Source organism: Schistocerca serialis, chromosome 7, assembly GCF_023864345.2.
Source record: "Schistocerca serialis cubense isolate TAMUIC-IGC-003099 chromosome 7, iqSchSeri2.2, whole genome shotgun sequence".
Lineage (NCBI taxonomy): Eukaryota > Metazoa > Arthropoda > Insecta > Orthoptera > Acrididae > Schistocerca > Schistocerca serialis.
In genome coordinates, this window is record NC_064644.1 from 387,512,859 (window position 1) to 387,530,137 (window position 17,279).

Sequence of the window (17,279 nt, forward strand, 5' to 3'; positions counted from 1 at the left end):
AAACAAGGTCGGGCTCTGATGATTACACGGTGCACTGCCTGAAGCGCTGGTGTTTCAACTGGGGCTCTCACTCTGATACGATCTTTTGAAAAGCTGGTGTACGTACCGAATTTCAACGTGCGGTTACGACCCAGTATGTATCCTATTTTGGAATGGTTACTCTTGGACACTCTTGTACCGCCGTATTACTGGCTTCCCCTGCGTCTGCAAACTACCGCCAGAGCAACGAAGGAAACTTTCTGGAACACTTCAGCACATCATTAATTGTATGCTTGTGAGCTCATTCTCTTGGCTGTTGTAAACAGCAGAGCCGGTTTGCACTGTCTAGAGGATGGAGGCTGTGTCTAGTCTAGAGATGGTGGGTTGGACTTCTTGTAATACTTATCGGCTTATGGGTGGGGTCTACGCTGGCATGAAAGCGAGTGACTTTCCCATCATGGCCGGGGCTTCATGGCACCTGCTGGAAATAACTTTTGAAAAATTGTGGCAGGAAGCAGCACATTGCAGAGGAGTGCCATTAATGGTTGTGGGAAAAGCCAGAGATACTGCTTGCGTTCTTCTCCCGCGTGTGATTGGCTGAAAGCCTGGAAGTAAAGTAGGTTCGTGGTACTAATTTTTACTCACGAAACTGACGAGTCAACTGGCTGTCCTCGGGTATGCACAAAGTAAATAATAAGTCCATTGGAGTTGGCGTGATATTTTAATTGTGTTGTCTCTAGTTGGGACTGACTGCTCCGTCAACGAACCAAAAAAATTATTCTCCTGGTATGTATAACCCACACAAATTCAAAAGTTATGACCAAACTTCCAGGAAACATTCCTCGCATGTAGAGGAAGAAAATACGTGATATGGACGTGAGTCCCGAAATTTCCGCGTTAGAGCTCAATTTCTACGCCTCTTCAACACATTAATCATCTCTTTTGAAATGGACCCTCCTCCGCGAACAATACTTCTGCACGAAAATAAGTGTTGACACATAGTTGAATGAATCATTCGCAGAAGTGTACCAGCGGTAGAAAACCATCTGTTGATAACGCCAGCACACGCTGTACATGGCACGGATACAGAAGGTTCTCGTGTATCACTCTTCAGTCATGTGATCAGTATTACTTGTTGCAGGTAACTGTCTTACGCTGACACCCAGGGTTGTTGTCAACTGCAGGAAGACTGACGTCCTGGAAATCTCTCCAGATACAAAAGTTGAGCACCTCGGCCATTAGTATCTGCTAATTCGTACAGCAAATGAGCATCTGCCAACTTCGCATTTGAGTGCCCTATCCTGCAAGCAAGTGCTTGATGAACACTAAACAGCTAATGCTAATGTGCTTGATGCTATGAGCAATGAAGTTAGTCATGTCCACAAAAGCAACGAAGTGAATCACACGTCAACATTTCCTTCGATCAATTAGAACAACAGACACTAGTGGTCACTCTAAGAACTACAACCTACTTTACATTCCAACCAAACGTAACAAAAGAGTATATTTTGAACATTACCGGTAAGAAAACGCTTTATGCAAAGCTGGTACTTTTCTGGACCCATGTTAATAAAACACATTTTATTGGTGTATGAGTCAGAAATGTTCCCTGATAGTTTGCCCATACCTTCTTGTTACACTCTGTACTTCTTTTGAGTGAATGGGTAGTAACAATGCGTAAATGATTGTGTTGACATGGTTGGGAGAAATTAAATGAAATGAGTATGTGGGATTTGTGGCATGCCCTTCTGGGGAATTCGGCTGACTGCTGCAAGTCTTTTCATTTGAAATCACTTCGGTGACTTTCAGGTCGATGATGATGAAACGATGATGAGGACAACACACATACCCAGTCCTGAGAGGAGAAAACTCCTGACCCGGACGAGAATCGAACCCGGGTCCCCGGCATCGAGAGTCAGCACACTAACCACAAGATCATGAGTTGTCGTCATGGTTGGGGTAGATTATGCATTTCAATCAAGTTTCAGCTGTCGAAATGCTACTTGCGTTGCTGTGTAATTGGCGTGATTGAAACTGCGTCACTATTATTGTCTTCTTTGTGTGGGAAAATTTCTATTGTCAGCACATGTAGATTTTGCCAAACTTTATCAAAATTAGTAAGGGAATATTTTGTTTAGGTCCATTGTGTGCTAAATAAAATTGATCGAGGAATGCTAATGAGGTCGCCCCACAGCAGAATGCAAAAAAAGTGACTGATCTCTCATCACTGCTCTCTCTCCCTCTCCCTCCCCCCCCCCTCTCTCTCTCTCTCTCTCTCTCACTCTCCTCTCTGTCGTGTGGCGGCCGGCCGGTGTGGCCGAGCGGTTCTAGGCGCTTCAGTCTGGAACCGCGCGACCGCTAAGGTCGCAGGTTCGAGTCCTGCCTCGGGCATGGATGTGTGTGATGTCCTTAGGTTAGTTAGTTTGAAGTAGTTCTAAGTTCTAGGGGACTGATGACCTCAGATGTTAAGTCCCATAGTGCTCAGAGCCATTTGAACCATTTGTCGTGTGGCGGTTGGCCCCTGGGGGCAAGTCTTGTCATGTGACGCCATTTAGACACTGATGATGTGCATCGTACAACACAAATCTCCAACCCGGCCAGGAATCGAACCAGAGTCTCTTCGGTTGACATTCAACCGAGTTCATCCAGCAGCTAGCAAGTCGGACATCACTGGCCATTCCTCTGCTGTCTGATCCTCCTGAGTTTTCTGTCATTAAATCTGGGAAATGTGGAAAAGAACACATTCGAAGTGCTGTAGAAGAATGTTGAAAATCAGTTTGACTGATAAGATAAGAAATGAGGAGGTTCTCTGCACAACCGGCGATGAGAGGAACGCGTAGAAAACATTCACAAGATGAAGTGCAGGATGATGGGACATCAGGGAATAACTACCATGGTTCTGGAAGGACTTGTAGAGGGAAGAAGCTGTAGGAGAAAATGGAATACATCCAACAAATTTCGAGGAGTTGGGTGCAAGTCTGTAGGTGCTATTCTGAAATGCAGAGGTTTGCACAGGAGTGAAAGTTGTAGCGGGCCACACAAAATCAGTAACAATGCAAGAGAATGTTTTAATCTGTAATTTGAAGGTGTTGCTTGACCGGAAATAATTGTCTGAAGATACATGTTGTTGCTTAACCGGAAGTAGTCGTCTGGGAGTACATAATCATTAGAGCAGCTGTTGGTGGTTTCATGATGTGGGAGCCGATATTTACGTTCGGTCACCGGCGTGTGCCGCTGCTCACGTAATGGCCAGCTGGGCTCCTGGCTCGCAGGTCACCGCGGGCGGACGGGAGACGCAGCGGCGCAGAACGGCGACGCGACGCCACGATAAGAGAGCCGCCAGCTGCGCAGACGGGCCGCGTCGGGTCCCGACCTCGGGACGCGACCAAACGTGACCCGCCGTCATCACAGCAGCTGCCGCTGCAGCGTGCCGTAGTCCCAGCTGCGCGTGTGGTAGCCTTCAAGAGATACAAACATCTGTGGCGTCATTCGTAGTACATCGGTTTTATCGACATTTGGGCATAATAATTTTCCCCTACAAACGTTCCCAGTGTGTCCATTGTACTGGTCTCATCCGTACTGAAAATGCAACCAGAGTGGCGATTGCAATTGGATCTTAACGCCTCTGAAGAGATATCACAGTTCTGGAAACAGTACTGAGCTTATCCCTTCACTCCTGGTAGTCGTCCCAGCCCAGTGAAAGGTATGTATTGTACGAATGCAGAGTCTCGCGGCGATAACATTGAATAAAATGCTCTCGGGTTTCCAACAGCGTCAATTGGTTAAAACTACACGAGCTTTCGGCCAAACATTCCTTGGCCATTGTCAAGTGGTATGACTGCCAGTGGGCTGTTGGTGCGCCCTTATATACGCTAGCTGCCGGCTGTGGCGTCACTGGTGGCCGTGTCATTGCCATTATGGGCATGTTTTGAGTCGGCGTTCGATGTGCCCTCTTCAACCGCGCGATCGCTGGATCCCACGCAGCGCTGAGCTGTAAACCACCGCCCCTATTCAGGGTGTTTGTGGTAATTTTTATTTACGTTTTCAGGTATGTGGTTATGGTAAAGAGTCACATCACTGTGTTATGGTATGCTTTCTGAGACGCCCTGCCAAACTCGCAGGACAGGACAGGTAGTTTAAATTGTGGAAAGGGGCCAAAATAAGCGGCTGTCAGTTACACTCGAACATACAACTTTATTTATTTCACCAAACATTACAAGAGCCAAGCAAAATTTAAAAAAACACACAGCATTATGTTTTGGAACTTAATAACCGGCTGAATACGCCATACAATCTCATGCCTTAAGGGCAAGAACACTTTAATTTAAGATCGGCTGAAAGCCAATAACTTAAGACTCAAACCAAAATCAGAAATTTAAAAGGTAAAAGGCTTATCTTAAATCAGTTCTTTCAATTAGGCTCAAGGCCTAAACAATTTCACACCTTAAGTGCAAAACAACTTAAATTTTTAAAAAATGGCTGAAGGCCCATCTCTTAAGACTCAAACCAAAATTAAAATTTTAAACGGCAAAGGCCTTATCTTAAAACAGTTCTTTAATTAGACCGAAGGCCCAAACAATCTTACACCTTAAGGGCAAAACAACCTTAAGTTAAAATTCGGCTAGAAGCCATACAAATACAAAGAACAAGAACAAATAAGAAAAGACATTACACCCATCAGCGCTCAATAGTTTCCGAGCATCGGCCTGGAATTCAAACACTAACGCTCGCTTAGGTGAGACAGGCAGTCGGCCCAACCATTCTCGATCCGACGACAACCCAACCGACAGACAGTCAACGGACCCACGGACAAGATAACTTCCGCTCCAACCGACCAGCACACAACAGGGAGTTCAATGGAACAAGGTTATTAGAAGGTTGTAGAATTATACATTGAGCTGTAAACTACACACCGTGCTGGGCAGCGACAACACGATGAGGAAAATACACTGCCTGCATTTACGTCAACGGCCAGGGCAGGTAACTGGAACGTTAACGGCCTCAAGGTAGAAGATTCCGCTGATGCACTTCAATTCAAAATAACCAAGTAGGCTAAAATTTGCCAACTTGAAAACACACGTTGTTGCTCGCAGGAATGTCCCGACAGCTGACAACAAAATCCAAACGACACAATGTGAACAGTCGTGACTTGCTGGTAGATTAAGTCAAAACTCAACTTTCGTGTCCAGGATCGGTGACCCACGGACCTCGTAGCGATGGGAACAGCACCACACACTCCGACCGCGAGTGGACGCCACCACCATGAGCCAGCCAAAGCTCACTTTTATTTTCACAGTGTATAATTTAGGGTTTTATCACCTGACGATAAGGATTTTACATTTCACTTAACACGTTGAATGAATACTTTTATGTGAGTATGTGACGTTCCATTACGTGTGTGTTGGTGTTAACATTTACATAAGTTAATAGTTTCGTGACAGTTTAAGCCTGTAATGTTACTAATGTTCTATTTCATTTGGTATATATGAACCTGATAATGGTCAGACGACTGGAACTTGTTGTGTATACATGGAGGTGGTAACATATTTTTCAAATATTTTATTTTATTTTCGTAAATAAAACTTCTGTTCTCTTTCTGAAAATAAGGTTCATTGTCCATGCAAAAGTGCATGGCGTAACTGTGCAGGTTTAACCCAATCTATCTTTCACTTATTGTTTGAGGATAAGCTTCATTAAATGTTTATAAATGACGAAAGGAAAGTATTCTGCAGTTATATCGAATCCTTTTAATGAAACATAAAGGAAATTTTAACAAGCTTGAACAATAACTTTCTCTTATCATCGTCACACACCAAAAAAAAAAAAAAAAAAAAAAAAAAAAAACATTTTTTAGGATAAATTTCAGTTATCAGTTGCAAATAAGTTTTATTATCTTTACCTGTTTTGCCAAAGTAATCTCCCACTTTCAGAAGTCTTCAAAATTAGGGATATTATAAATCTTTAGACATTGACTGTACATTTACGCGAAGTATTAATACGTGATACATTACAGAAACTTATTTTGCTTAGCAGGCAGTCAATATTTCCTTCATAGAAGAATAATTCTATGGTGTGTTCAGAAATTTACAAATTGTATGTGATTATTTTAGACACTGTTTGACAATTTACACTAACTGAGTCACATCTATGTATCTGTTGTGCTAACAACAAGAAACTTATATTAAAGCATATACAAAAATATAACCAAGGCCTATAAAGAAGTTATATACAACAAATTTGGAAAGACCATGACACATAATTCTAACATATGATATGCAGCCAAAATTAATGCAGCTTAATCATTCAACAAATCTTTTGAATTCAGGTGGGAATGTTTATACACCGGTATATGTCGGTATTTCAAATTCTTCTAAAAGGTTCATTTTTATAATAATAATAATAATAATAATAATAATGACACATATGCTATGTAAATTTCTGGACATACCACAGCATTATCCTTCTATGAAGAAGATATGGACTGTCTGCTAAACTAAGTAAGTTTCTATAATATACCTTTTATTCTTCACATAATTATACAGCCAAGCTCTAAATATTTATGGTATCCCTAATTTTGTAGGCTTCTGAAGATACAAATGATTTTGTCAAAATTAGTAAAGACAATAACTTTATTTGCAGCTGATGACAGAATTTTTTCTTGAAAAAGGAATACTACAGTTGCTGAAAATTACAGCCATGAATAAAACGATAGAAATAACACACAACATTTGAATTATGTAAAATCACCCTTTGCCCTTTTAAATGAAATACAGGGTGGTCCAAAAGTCCGGAAACACCCTGATAAAATCCAAATGGAGTAGCTATCTAGGAAACAGAGTCCCTACACACGAGGAACGGGAAGGGGGAAACTTTATAGGCTATGCCACCAACATGCCGGCCATCTTGAAAGCCGCCATCTTGGATTCAACTCCACAATTTCAGATGGGAATGTGGTCATGTGACTTATCAAACAGATAGGGAATTTCACCAGAAAAACAAGGCCGTTGTTATTTTAAACATAGCTTTATTCATTCTCGGGTTATAGCCAATTACTTGCGGCAGCAGTGGGACGCTCGGCAGTGTGAGTATTACGTACTGAGAAGTCAGAAAATGGAGTCTGAAACGGTGCAAAGTGACTATCCCATGCCTGATATGTTTCATGTGTGTAACTTTACTTATCATTTAATCATGCTAACGTTTTAATCATTGTTTCTTTATTTACAGGTTACAAAATGTCTTTAACATATGAAGAAAGCATTGAAATCATCTTGATATCAGGAGAAAGAAGCACACGGGCCGTTGCTGAGGATTTCAACAGTCGTCACCCAACCAGACAGCCCATCACTCACAGCGCAGTTGCCAAGCTTTTGGCCAAATTCCGAGCAACAGGTTCTGTCGCAGATAAACCTAAGGCTGGAAGACCAAAATCTGCCACCGATGAAGCAACAACAGTGAGTGTGTTGGCATCATTTAGCAAGAGTCCGCAACGGTGTACTCGTCGCCTATCACAAGAATGTGGGGTTAGCCGTACCTCCATACTGCGAATTTTATCGCAGCACAAATGGCACCCATACAAAATTAAGCTGCTCCGACACCTGAACGAGGATGACCCAGACCGTCGGGTACAGTTCGCAGAATGGGTGACACAGCAGTTGAAGATAAACCCACATTTCCCGTATCAGGTGCTGTTCAGTGATGAAGCCAATTTCTTTATCAATGGTGAAGTGAACAAGCAGAATCACAGATACTGGTCCGACACTAATCCGCACTGGATTGATGCTTCCAAAACGGTCGACTCACAAAAAGTGATGGTCTGGTGTGGTTTGTGGGGTACCAAAGTCGCTGAACCATTTTTTATTGATGGTACGTTAACAGCCAACGGTTATCTGAGATTATTGAATGAAGAAGTGGTTCCCTCGTTGATTACGGAGGACGAGACATTTCCGGAATTCTTCCAGCATGATGGAGCCCCACCACATTATGAGCACAATGTGCGAGCATACCTGGATGTGCAGTTCCCCCAAGAGTGGATTGGTCGTAGGGGTGCTGTGGAGTGGCGACCACGTTCACCAGATTTGACTCCTTTGGATTTTTATCTTTGGGGTCATGTCAAAGCACTGGTTTATTCTGTGAAAATACGGGATTTGCATAATCTAAAGCAGCGCATTGTTGATGCGTGTGGTCAAATTCAGCCAGATGTGTTGGTCAAAGTTCATCAGGACTGGGTTCGGAGGATGGCCTTAACAATTCAACATAATGGACAACATATCGATCCATTACTATGACTGTTGGTGGTCTTACTGTGTAACATCGGCGTAATGTCTCTTCGGCACATAACACACATGCTGCCGAGCGTCTCACCGCTGCCACATGTAACTGGCTATAACCCGAGAACGAATAAAGCTATGTTTAAAATAACAACGGCATCGTTTTTCTGGTGAAATTCTCTATCTGTTTGATATGTCACATGACCACATTCCCGTTTGAAATTTTGGAGTTGAATCCAAGATGGCGGCTTTCAAGATGGCCGCCATGTTGGTGGCATAGCCTATAAAGTTTCCCCCTTCCCGTTCCTCGTGTGTAGGGACTCTGTTTCCTTGATTGCTACTCCATTTGAATTTTATGAGGGTGTTCCCGGACTTTTGGACCACCCAGTACTTTTAAGTAACAATGGCGGGAGGAAACTAATTAGTATATTGAACACATGACTGATGGTTCACCCTGGATACCATCACATAGATATTATTAAACACAATGAAATCTTTACGCTACAATAATAACTTGACTAGCGTTTCAGTGCAAACTACGTTTTTTCCAAATGAGCTGTCTCTGTATCCTCTTAAAAATCATCTATCCTCATCTACACATCAAGGAGCATCTCAAACAAAATTTCAAATCCCCTCACTCTGCCATCAGACAACACAATTTCTTTCTCTCTGGCCGACAACTGCTTCCCTCGCTCACCCGAGCTCTGCTCGATATTACAGGGTGTTTCCAAAATAAGATACTTATACAAAGTAAATAACAGATTACTGCACACTGCACCCCGTCTCAGCGGTCTATATTCATTGCAGCTGTTTGCTTGGCTACAATCACGTGTTCCAAAATGGCTACTCCGCAGCAGAAATCATTTTGTGTTCTCGAATTTGCGAAGAGCAATTCCGTGGTTACAGCGTAAAGACGTTTCAGTCTGAGGTACCAAACTGATCCTTCGAATGGCTGGAACATTCGCAGACGGTGTCGACAGTTTGTAGACACAGGATGTGTATATAGAGGAGAGTCTTGTCCGCCCCCGCCCGCATCTCGTGGTCGTGCGGTAGCGTTCTCGCTTCCCACGCCCGGGTTCCCGGGTTCGATTCCCGGCGGGGTCAGGGATTTTCTCTGCCTCGTGATGGCTGGGTGTTGTGTTCTGTCCTTAGGTTAGTTAGGTTTAAGTAGTTCTAAGTTCTAGGGGACTTATGACCACAGCAGTTGAGTCCCATAGTGCTCAGAGCCATTTTTTCTTGTCCGCCCGTGTGTTTCAGACGGAAATGTTGCAGAAATTCAACTGCTTTCCAGTAGAGTCCTTCAAAATGAGTCGGGAGTTACAACTGCCTACAGCAACAATATGGCGTCTATTGAGACGTCTGTTGGTTGTGAAGCGGTACAAGTTACAGCTGCGACGGGTTGTACCTCATGACGACAAACGCAAATGTATGTCATGTTCTGACGAGCTTCAGAATGTTTGAAATGATAACACTTCCGCACAACGCATCGTGTTCAGCGATGAAGCGACTTTCCAACTTAGTAGGAAAGTAAACAAAGACAGTCTTCAAAATTGGGGCCTACAGAATCCACACGCACACGCTTAACATGTACAGGATTCATTGAAAGTAAATGTGTTTTGTGTGATGTCCTACACATCTGTTTACGGCCGATTCTTCTTTGCTGAAAACGTGTTTATCGGCCAACAGTCTCTTCCTATGTTACAAAACTGATTGTTTCCGAGGGTTAACAAGGAAAACATTTTTTCAACAAGACGGTACACCCACTCACTGGAGTCGCCAAGTGCGTGAATATCTGAATGAAACTCTACCGAACCGTTGGACTTGTCACACAGGCGGCGACTTATTATTTATATCTTATATATTTTTCTAGGTAACTTTTACCATTCTTATGAAGTCTTAGAACTATCGAAACCTGGTTAATGTGATTATAAAAAAATTTGTGTGCAACTGGTTGGCTGACTATTACATGTTATATAATTTATATAACAGTCCAATACACCAAACATACTGTCATTTCTCATGAGGTATACATCTTTCATAACCATTTCTCATAACATGTACCTCTTTCAAGTGTCTTGAAAAGAGGTTGCAAGATGTACATCAGCAAAAGTAAAACAATCTTAAAGGAATGCAGTCAGATTAAATCAGGCGATGCTGAAGGATCTATATTATGAAATGAGAAACTAAAAATAGTAGTTGAGTTTTGCCATTTAGGTACTAAAGTAACTGGCGATGGCCAAAGTAGAGAGGATATAAAATTCAGACTGGTGATTACAATAAAATTGTTTCTAAAAGAGAGAAAGTAGTTAAAATTAAATTTAGACTAAACGTTAGGAAGTTTTTATGAAGCTATTATCCTTTAGCCTCGTACGGAAGTGAAACGTGGACGATAAACAGTACAGACAAGAAGAGAAAATAAGTTTTTGATTGGATCAGTAGATCTAATAACTAATAAAGTGGTTCTGAATCGATAGAAATATATGGTACAACTTGGCTAAAAGAAAATATCATAAAGTACAAAAGGAGCAGTCAATTTAAAAATATGGGTAAGAGTGCAGGTTGAAATGTTGTAGGCTGCAGTAGTTACATAGAGATGCAGAGGCTTGCAAGGGATAGACTATCGTGGAGCTGCATCAAAACAGTCTTCGCAGAGAAGAACATAACATCATTTACAGCGTGTCATAAATATTTCAGATAAAAAACTTTTATGTGTCATCCTCTGTACACAATCGTAAAGCCATTAACCTAATTTTAAATTCTTTAAAAATATTCCTCCATTTTTAAACATTATGCCGTCGAATTGCCCTTCGCATTCTTTGCTGTCCCGCTATTAGAATACTGCTGATATTTCTTGGCGCAGATCCAGCCTCCATCATTCTTCTCCCAGAGCACGGATGTCATGGCCAAGGTGCCCACGTGACGAAGTTAGATGTATTTTAAATTGGCCATAATTTAAAATACGTCTCGGTGCCAGAGGTCGTTAAATCTCAGCAATGTGGTGGACCTCGGCTTGTAGGTAGCTAATTTGAAAGCTTTTAGAATAGAGCTGCGCGGTGTGGGATCCTTACCAGATAGGACTGACGGAGTACAACCGCAAAAGAAAGGTAGCACGTTTTGTATTATCGCGAAATATGGGAGAGAGTGTCACAGAAATGATACAGGATTTGGGCTGGAAATCATTAAAAGAAAGACGTTTTTCGTTGCGACAGAATCTTCTCACGAAATTCCAATCACCAACTTTCTCCTCCGAATGCGAAAATATTTTGTTGACACCGACCTACATAGGGACGAACGATCACCACGATAAAATAAGGCCAATCAGAGCTCGTATGGAAAGTTATAGGTGCTCAATCTTTTCGCGCGCTATACGAGATTGGAATAATAGAGAATTGTGAAGATGGTTCGATGAACCCTCTGCCAGGCACTTAAATGTGATTTGCAGAGTATCCATGTAGATGTAGAAAAATTTTATCCTCAGAATTTGGGTAACAAGGAGACGAGAGATCACATCATGCACTAAGTCAGAAGCAAATTTTGTGCGAAACTTTTGTGAATCAAATTCAAATCCTCCTAAGTGTTCCATGAAACCAGAATTTAATATATCGGCAATAATTTTAATACCTTTTTCTGTATGAGAACGTGCGTCCAAGCGTAATGCTTGGATCGATATTAAGTGATAAGGAAACGTAAATTAGATGTAGGAAGGGAAAATTAATCAGTTTATTTGGAGAAGTATGCAAAACGTCTACGTAAATGCAGAAACGTTGGAGTACAATACAGTCGGCAACAATCGAATCTTTTATATGAATAAGAAGTTGGATTAAGAATTTAAAGGCTTGGTAGTGTTTCAGCTCGTTATTAGAGTCGTTACGAGAGAGATGCTCAGGTATTTTCCATAAAAATCTTTGGAAGAATTAAGACAGGTACACAGTAATTTTTCCACTCATCCAGGAAGAAACAGGAAAAATAGAGAAGACAGGTAATAGCACGAGGTATTCTTCTTCGTTAACTCTATAGTTGCAGGAGTTTGAGCATAGATTCAGAGTTAGAAACCATCCAAAAGAAGGAACAGCAGAAATTAATACACAGTTGATGCCTAGAGTATCAAAGACAGAGCACAACCTCTCCTGTAGAAGGCTGCAGGAGAAAGGTTGTCGGCGGGTCCACATGTTGCAAATGTTGTTTCAACTACGCTGCCGAGGTTTCGTTACGAAGTCCTTATACGTCCTCCATACTCTTCCGATCTCTCCCCATACGATTTCCGTACTTTTGGAATCCATATGAAAGACATTCGTGGGGTCGATTTGCTTCAAAAAAATGGCTCTGAGCACTATGGGACTTAACTTCTGAGGTCATCAGTCCCCTAGAACTTAGAACTACTTAAACCTAACTAACCTAAGGACATCACACACATCCATGTCCGACGCAGGATTCGAACCTGCGACCGTAGCGGTCGCGCGGCTCCAGACTGTAGCGCCTAGAACCGCTCGGCCACTACGGCCGGCCGATTTGCTTCGGAAGAAGAGATGCACGCCTGGATACATTCATGTTTCCGTAGGCAACCGCAAAACATTCTTCCGTGAAGGCATTGACCGTCTTGTCTCACAGTGGGATAAGTGTGTTGACAGTTACAGTGATTACTTTTGAAATTTTAAACAGTTTACTTACTTTTTTCCACGGGTTTCGTTTTGACTGATCCTTAGAGGCAAAAAACATCGAATATTCCAGAATATGCAAACATAAAAACTTTCCACGTATGATAAACATTAAATAACAAAAATTACTTGTAGTCGAGTTTTAACTGATTACCCGCCGTACACCAGCCACCGGCACTGCCCGCTACGGCACCTCCATTCAGCACTCATTGCGGCAATATCAAATATTTTATTGTTGAAGCTAAGATCTTATGATTTTCTTTTAAATGTAATGTTTGGTTTCAGAATTTTTTCTAATTACTATTTGAGACACTGTTGTCGAACCCATGTGACAGGCTATTCAACAGATTTTCTTCATTTAGTGACTGTGCCTAGCGTCTGGACGCTTGTGTATATTGGTATCATAATCAGATTGCGACATTATTACTTATTTCTTCTACATGTGTTTTCATAAGCGAAGATTTATCTTTTATTGATTCCATTAATATCTTACTGCGTTGTGATCACTGGTTCTCTTGTTATTACATGGATAGTAAGCAATGAAAAGCGTTTTGTTGTGGTTTGTCGTGATACTACACACACAGGAATGACCTATGTCAGTGACTGCATTCCCTGCGAAAGAAGGTTCTTTCTACATCAGTGAAACACATACGAAGAAAACGAAATTTCGATAAAATGTGTGTGTTCAGTATGGAAGTTTACAAAGTTGCCGCCATTCATTCAAAGACAACATCGCACCAACAACATCTATCTTACGCTTGTCCAAACCGAGCGTGTAATCCGCCTCTAATGAACTAGAAGTCAGCTGGAGGTTAAATGCTAATCTGCTTTCGTTATCGAAGACATCAGAAGAGCAGGGCATCCTCAATTGGTCAAACGAGAAGATGAGTTAGGCCTTCCGTAGTTCACTTTGCAACTATGGAGGGAAAAATAGGAGGTACGGAGTTTAATTCCTTGACGGGATGAAAATCATTAGAAACTCACTGCATGCTGTTTTGGAGAATAACGCGAAGGGGAATATGAGACGGTCGCGGCATTGTCAAAGGAATCACCCAGCCATTTTCCTCAAAAACTTCTACGTCGTGGAAACTCAAAATAAATCAGAGAAGTATGTGAACCACTCTCCTGCGAATACGAAAAATAACATTAGTGTTTGCTGTCAGTCATCCTGCGAGCTGATGCCTTAACTGCGCCACTTCACTCTATCGGTCTGCAAGAGTTCGCAGGAGAGAAGAAGCGTGTAGCAAATACATCATTAAGGAGAATCTGAGAAAAAGCGCTAAGCGCTGGCAACACCCTCGCATTCGCCTGATTCGATTTTACTGACACTAGTAAATTTCTCTCTCATCACAAAGATCAAAACGACCACGAAGAAATTACAGTACATTCAATGTATTCTGTCAGATAATTTGAAATTAATTCTAATAGGCTGGTTACAAAAGATTTCCAGTGACTGAGCTGTCAGTGGACGAGGTGACGGCACTGGAGTTTCAGTACAAATCTTCTCAGCACTGGGTTTCATCCTCTTCCTTCGCCGTCAGAGACATACGTAACGCTACTAACCGGCACGCCTCAAATCATCTGCTCGAGAACAAATACAAAAACACAACGCTTACAGACACACTGATACGAAATAACGCCTGCGAAGGAAGAAATTTTGATCAATTGCGCTCTTGCTATCTTCCATGCAAAATTTTGGTAAGTGGTATTTTTACGTCAGTTCCCAATCATTTGGAAAAGCCTTTTCTATTGTTAAAACCTTTTTTTGTTTTACGGACTGCGCGGCTGATCTACATCTACATCTACATTCATACTCCGCAAGCCACCTGACGGTGTGCGGCGGAGGGTACCCTGAGTACCTCTATCGGTTCTCCCTTCTATTCCAGTCTCGTACTGTTCGTGGAAAGAAGGATTGTCGGTATGCTTCTGTGTGGGCTCTGATCTCTCTGATTTTATCCTCATGGTCTCTTCGCGAGATATACGTAGGAGGCAACAATACACCGCTTGACTCTTCGGTGAAGGTATGTTCTCGAAACTTTAACAAAAGCCCGTACCGAGCTACTGAGCGTCTCTCCTGCAGAGTCTTCCACTGGAGTTTATCTATCATCTCCGTAACGCTTTCGCGATTACTAAATGATCCCGTAACGAAGCGCGCTGCTCTCCGTTGGATCTTCTCTATCCCTTCTATCAACCGTATCTGGTACGGATCCCACACTGCTGAGCAGTATTCAAGCAGTGGGCGAACAAGTGTACTGTATCCTACTTCCTTTGTTTTCGGATTGCATTTCCTTAGGATTCTTCCAATGAATCTCAGTCTGGCATCTGCTTTACCGACGATCAACTTTATATGATCATTCCATTTTAAATCACTCCGAATGCGTACTCCTAGATAATTTATGGAATTAACTGCTTCCAGCTGCTAACCTGCTATTTTGTAGCTAAATGATAAGGCATCTATCTTTCTATGTATTCGCAGCACATTACACTTGTCTACATTGAGATTCAAATGCCATTCCTGCACCATGCGTCAATTCGCTGCAGATCCTCCTGCATTTCAGTACAATTTTCCATTGTTATAACCTCTCGACACACCGCAGCATCATCTGCAAAAAGCCTCAGTGAACTTCCGATGTTATCCACCAGGTCATTTATGTCTATTGTGAATAGCAACGGTCCTATGACACTCCCCTGCGGCACACCTGAAATCACTCTTACTTCGGAAGACTTCTCTCCATTGAGAATGACATGCTGCGTTCTGTTATCTAGGAACTCCTCAATCCAATCACACAATTGGTCTGATAGTCCATATGCTCTTACTTTGTTCATTAAACGACTGTGGGGAACTGTATCGAACGCCTTGCGGAAGTCAAGAAACACGGTATCTACCTGTGAACCCGTGTCTATGGCCCTCTGAGTCTCGTGGACGAATAGCGCGAGCTGGGTTTCACATGACCGTCTTTTTCGAAACCTATGCTGATTCCTACAGAGTAGATTCCTAGTCTCCAGAAAAGTCATTATACTCGAACATAATACGTGTTCCAAAATTCTACAACTGATCGACGTTAGAGATATAGGTCTATAGTTTTGCACATCTGTTCGACTTCCATTCCTGAAAACGGGGATGGCCTGTGCCCTTTTACAATCCTTTGGAACGCTACGCTCTTCTAGAGACCTACGGTACACCGCTGCAAGAAGGGGGGCAAGTTCCTTCGCGTACTCTGTGTAAAATCGAACTGGTATCCCATCAGGTCCAACGGCCTTTCCTTTTTTGAGCGATTTTAATTGTTTCTCTATCCCTCTGTCGTCTATTTCGGTATCTACTATTTTGTCATCTGTGCAACAATCTAGAGAAGGAACTGCAGTGCAGTCTTCCTCTGTGAAACAGCTTTGGAAAAAGACATTTAGTATTTCGGCCTTTAGTCTGTCATCCTCTGTTTCAGCACCATTTTGGTCACAGAGTGTCTGGACATTTTGTTTTGATCCACCTACCGCTTTGACGTAAGACCAAAATTTCTTAGGATTTTCTGCCAAGTCAGTATATAGAACTTTACTTTCGAATTCATTGAACGCCTCTCGCATAGCCCTCCTCACACAACATTTCGCTTCGCGTAATTTTTGTTTGTCTGCAAGGCTTTGGCTATGTTTATGTTTGCTGCGAAGTTCCCTTTGCTTCCGCAGCAGTTTTCTAACTCGGTTGTTGTACCACGGTGGCTCTTTTCCACCTATTACGATCTTGCTTGGCATATACTCATCTAACGCATATTGTACGATCGTTTTGAACTTTGTCCACTGATCCTCAACACTATCTATACATGATACAAAACTTTTGTGTTGAGCCGTCAGGTACTCTGAAATCTGCTTTTTGTCACTTTTGCTAAACAGAAAAATCTTCCTACCTTTTTAATATTTCTATTTACGGCTGAAATCATCGATGCCGTAACCGCTTTATGATCGCTGATTCCCTGTTCTGCGTTAACTGTTTCAAATGGTTCGGGTCTGTTTGTCACCGGAAGGTCTAATATGTTATCGCCACGAGTCGGTTCTCTGTTTAACTGCTCAAGGTAGCTTTCAGATAAAGCACTTAAAAAAATTTCACTGGATTCTTTGTCCCTGCCACCCGTTATGAACGTTTGAGCCTCCCAGTCTATATCCGGCAAATTAAAATCTCCACCCAGAACTATAACATGGTGGGGAAATCTACTCGACATATTTTCCAAATTATCCTTCAGGTGCTCAGCCACAACAGCTGCTGAGCCAGGGGGCCTATAGAGACATCCAATTACCATGTCTGAGCCTGCTTTAACCGTGACCTTCACCCAAATCATTTCACATTTCGGATCTCCGTCAATTTACTTCGATACTATTGCACTTCTTATCG

The 17,279-nt window shown here is 42.2% G+C and overlaps 1 protein-coding gene across 1 annotated transcript; it reads left to right on the plus strand.

Annotated features, from left to right (window-relative positions):
* Window positions 1-3,565: 3,565 nt before the first annotated feature.
* Window positions 3,566-8,400, plus strand: LOC126412052 (uncharacterized). Its single transcript, XM_050081430.1, has 2 exons — window positions 3,566-3,682; window positions 7,204-8,400. Exon 2 carries the CDS (start codon window positions 7,212-7,214, stop codon window positions 8,262-8,264), a length of 1,053 nt encoding a protein of 350 aa, XP_049937387.1. The 5' UTR covers window positions 3,566-3,682; window positions 7,204-7,211; the 3' UTR covers window positions 8,265-8,400.
* Window positions 8,401-17,279: the final 8,879 nt, after the last annotated feature.

Coding starts and splice junctions, on each gene's coding strand:
- LOC126412052 (XM_050081430.1), top strand. CDS start 7,212: ATGTCTTTAACATATGAAGAAAGCATTGAAATCATCTTGATATCAGGA.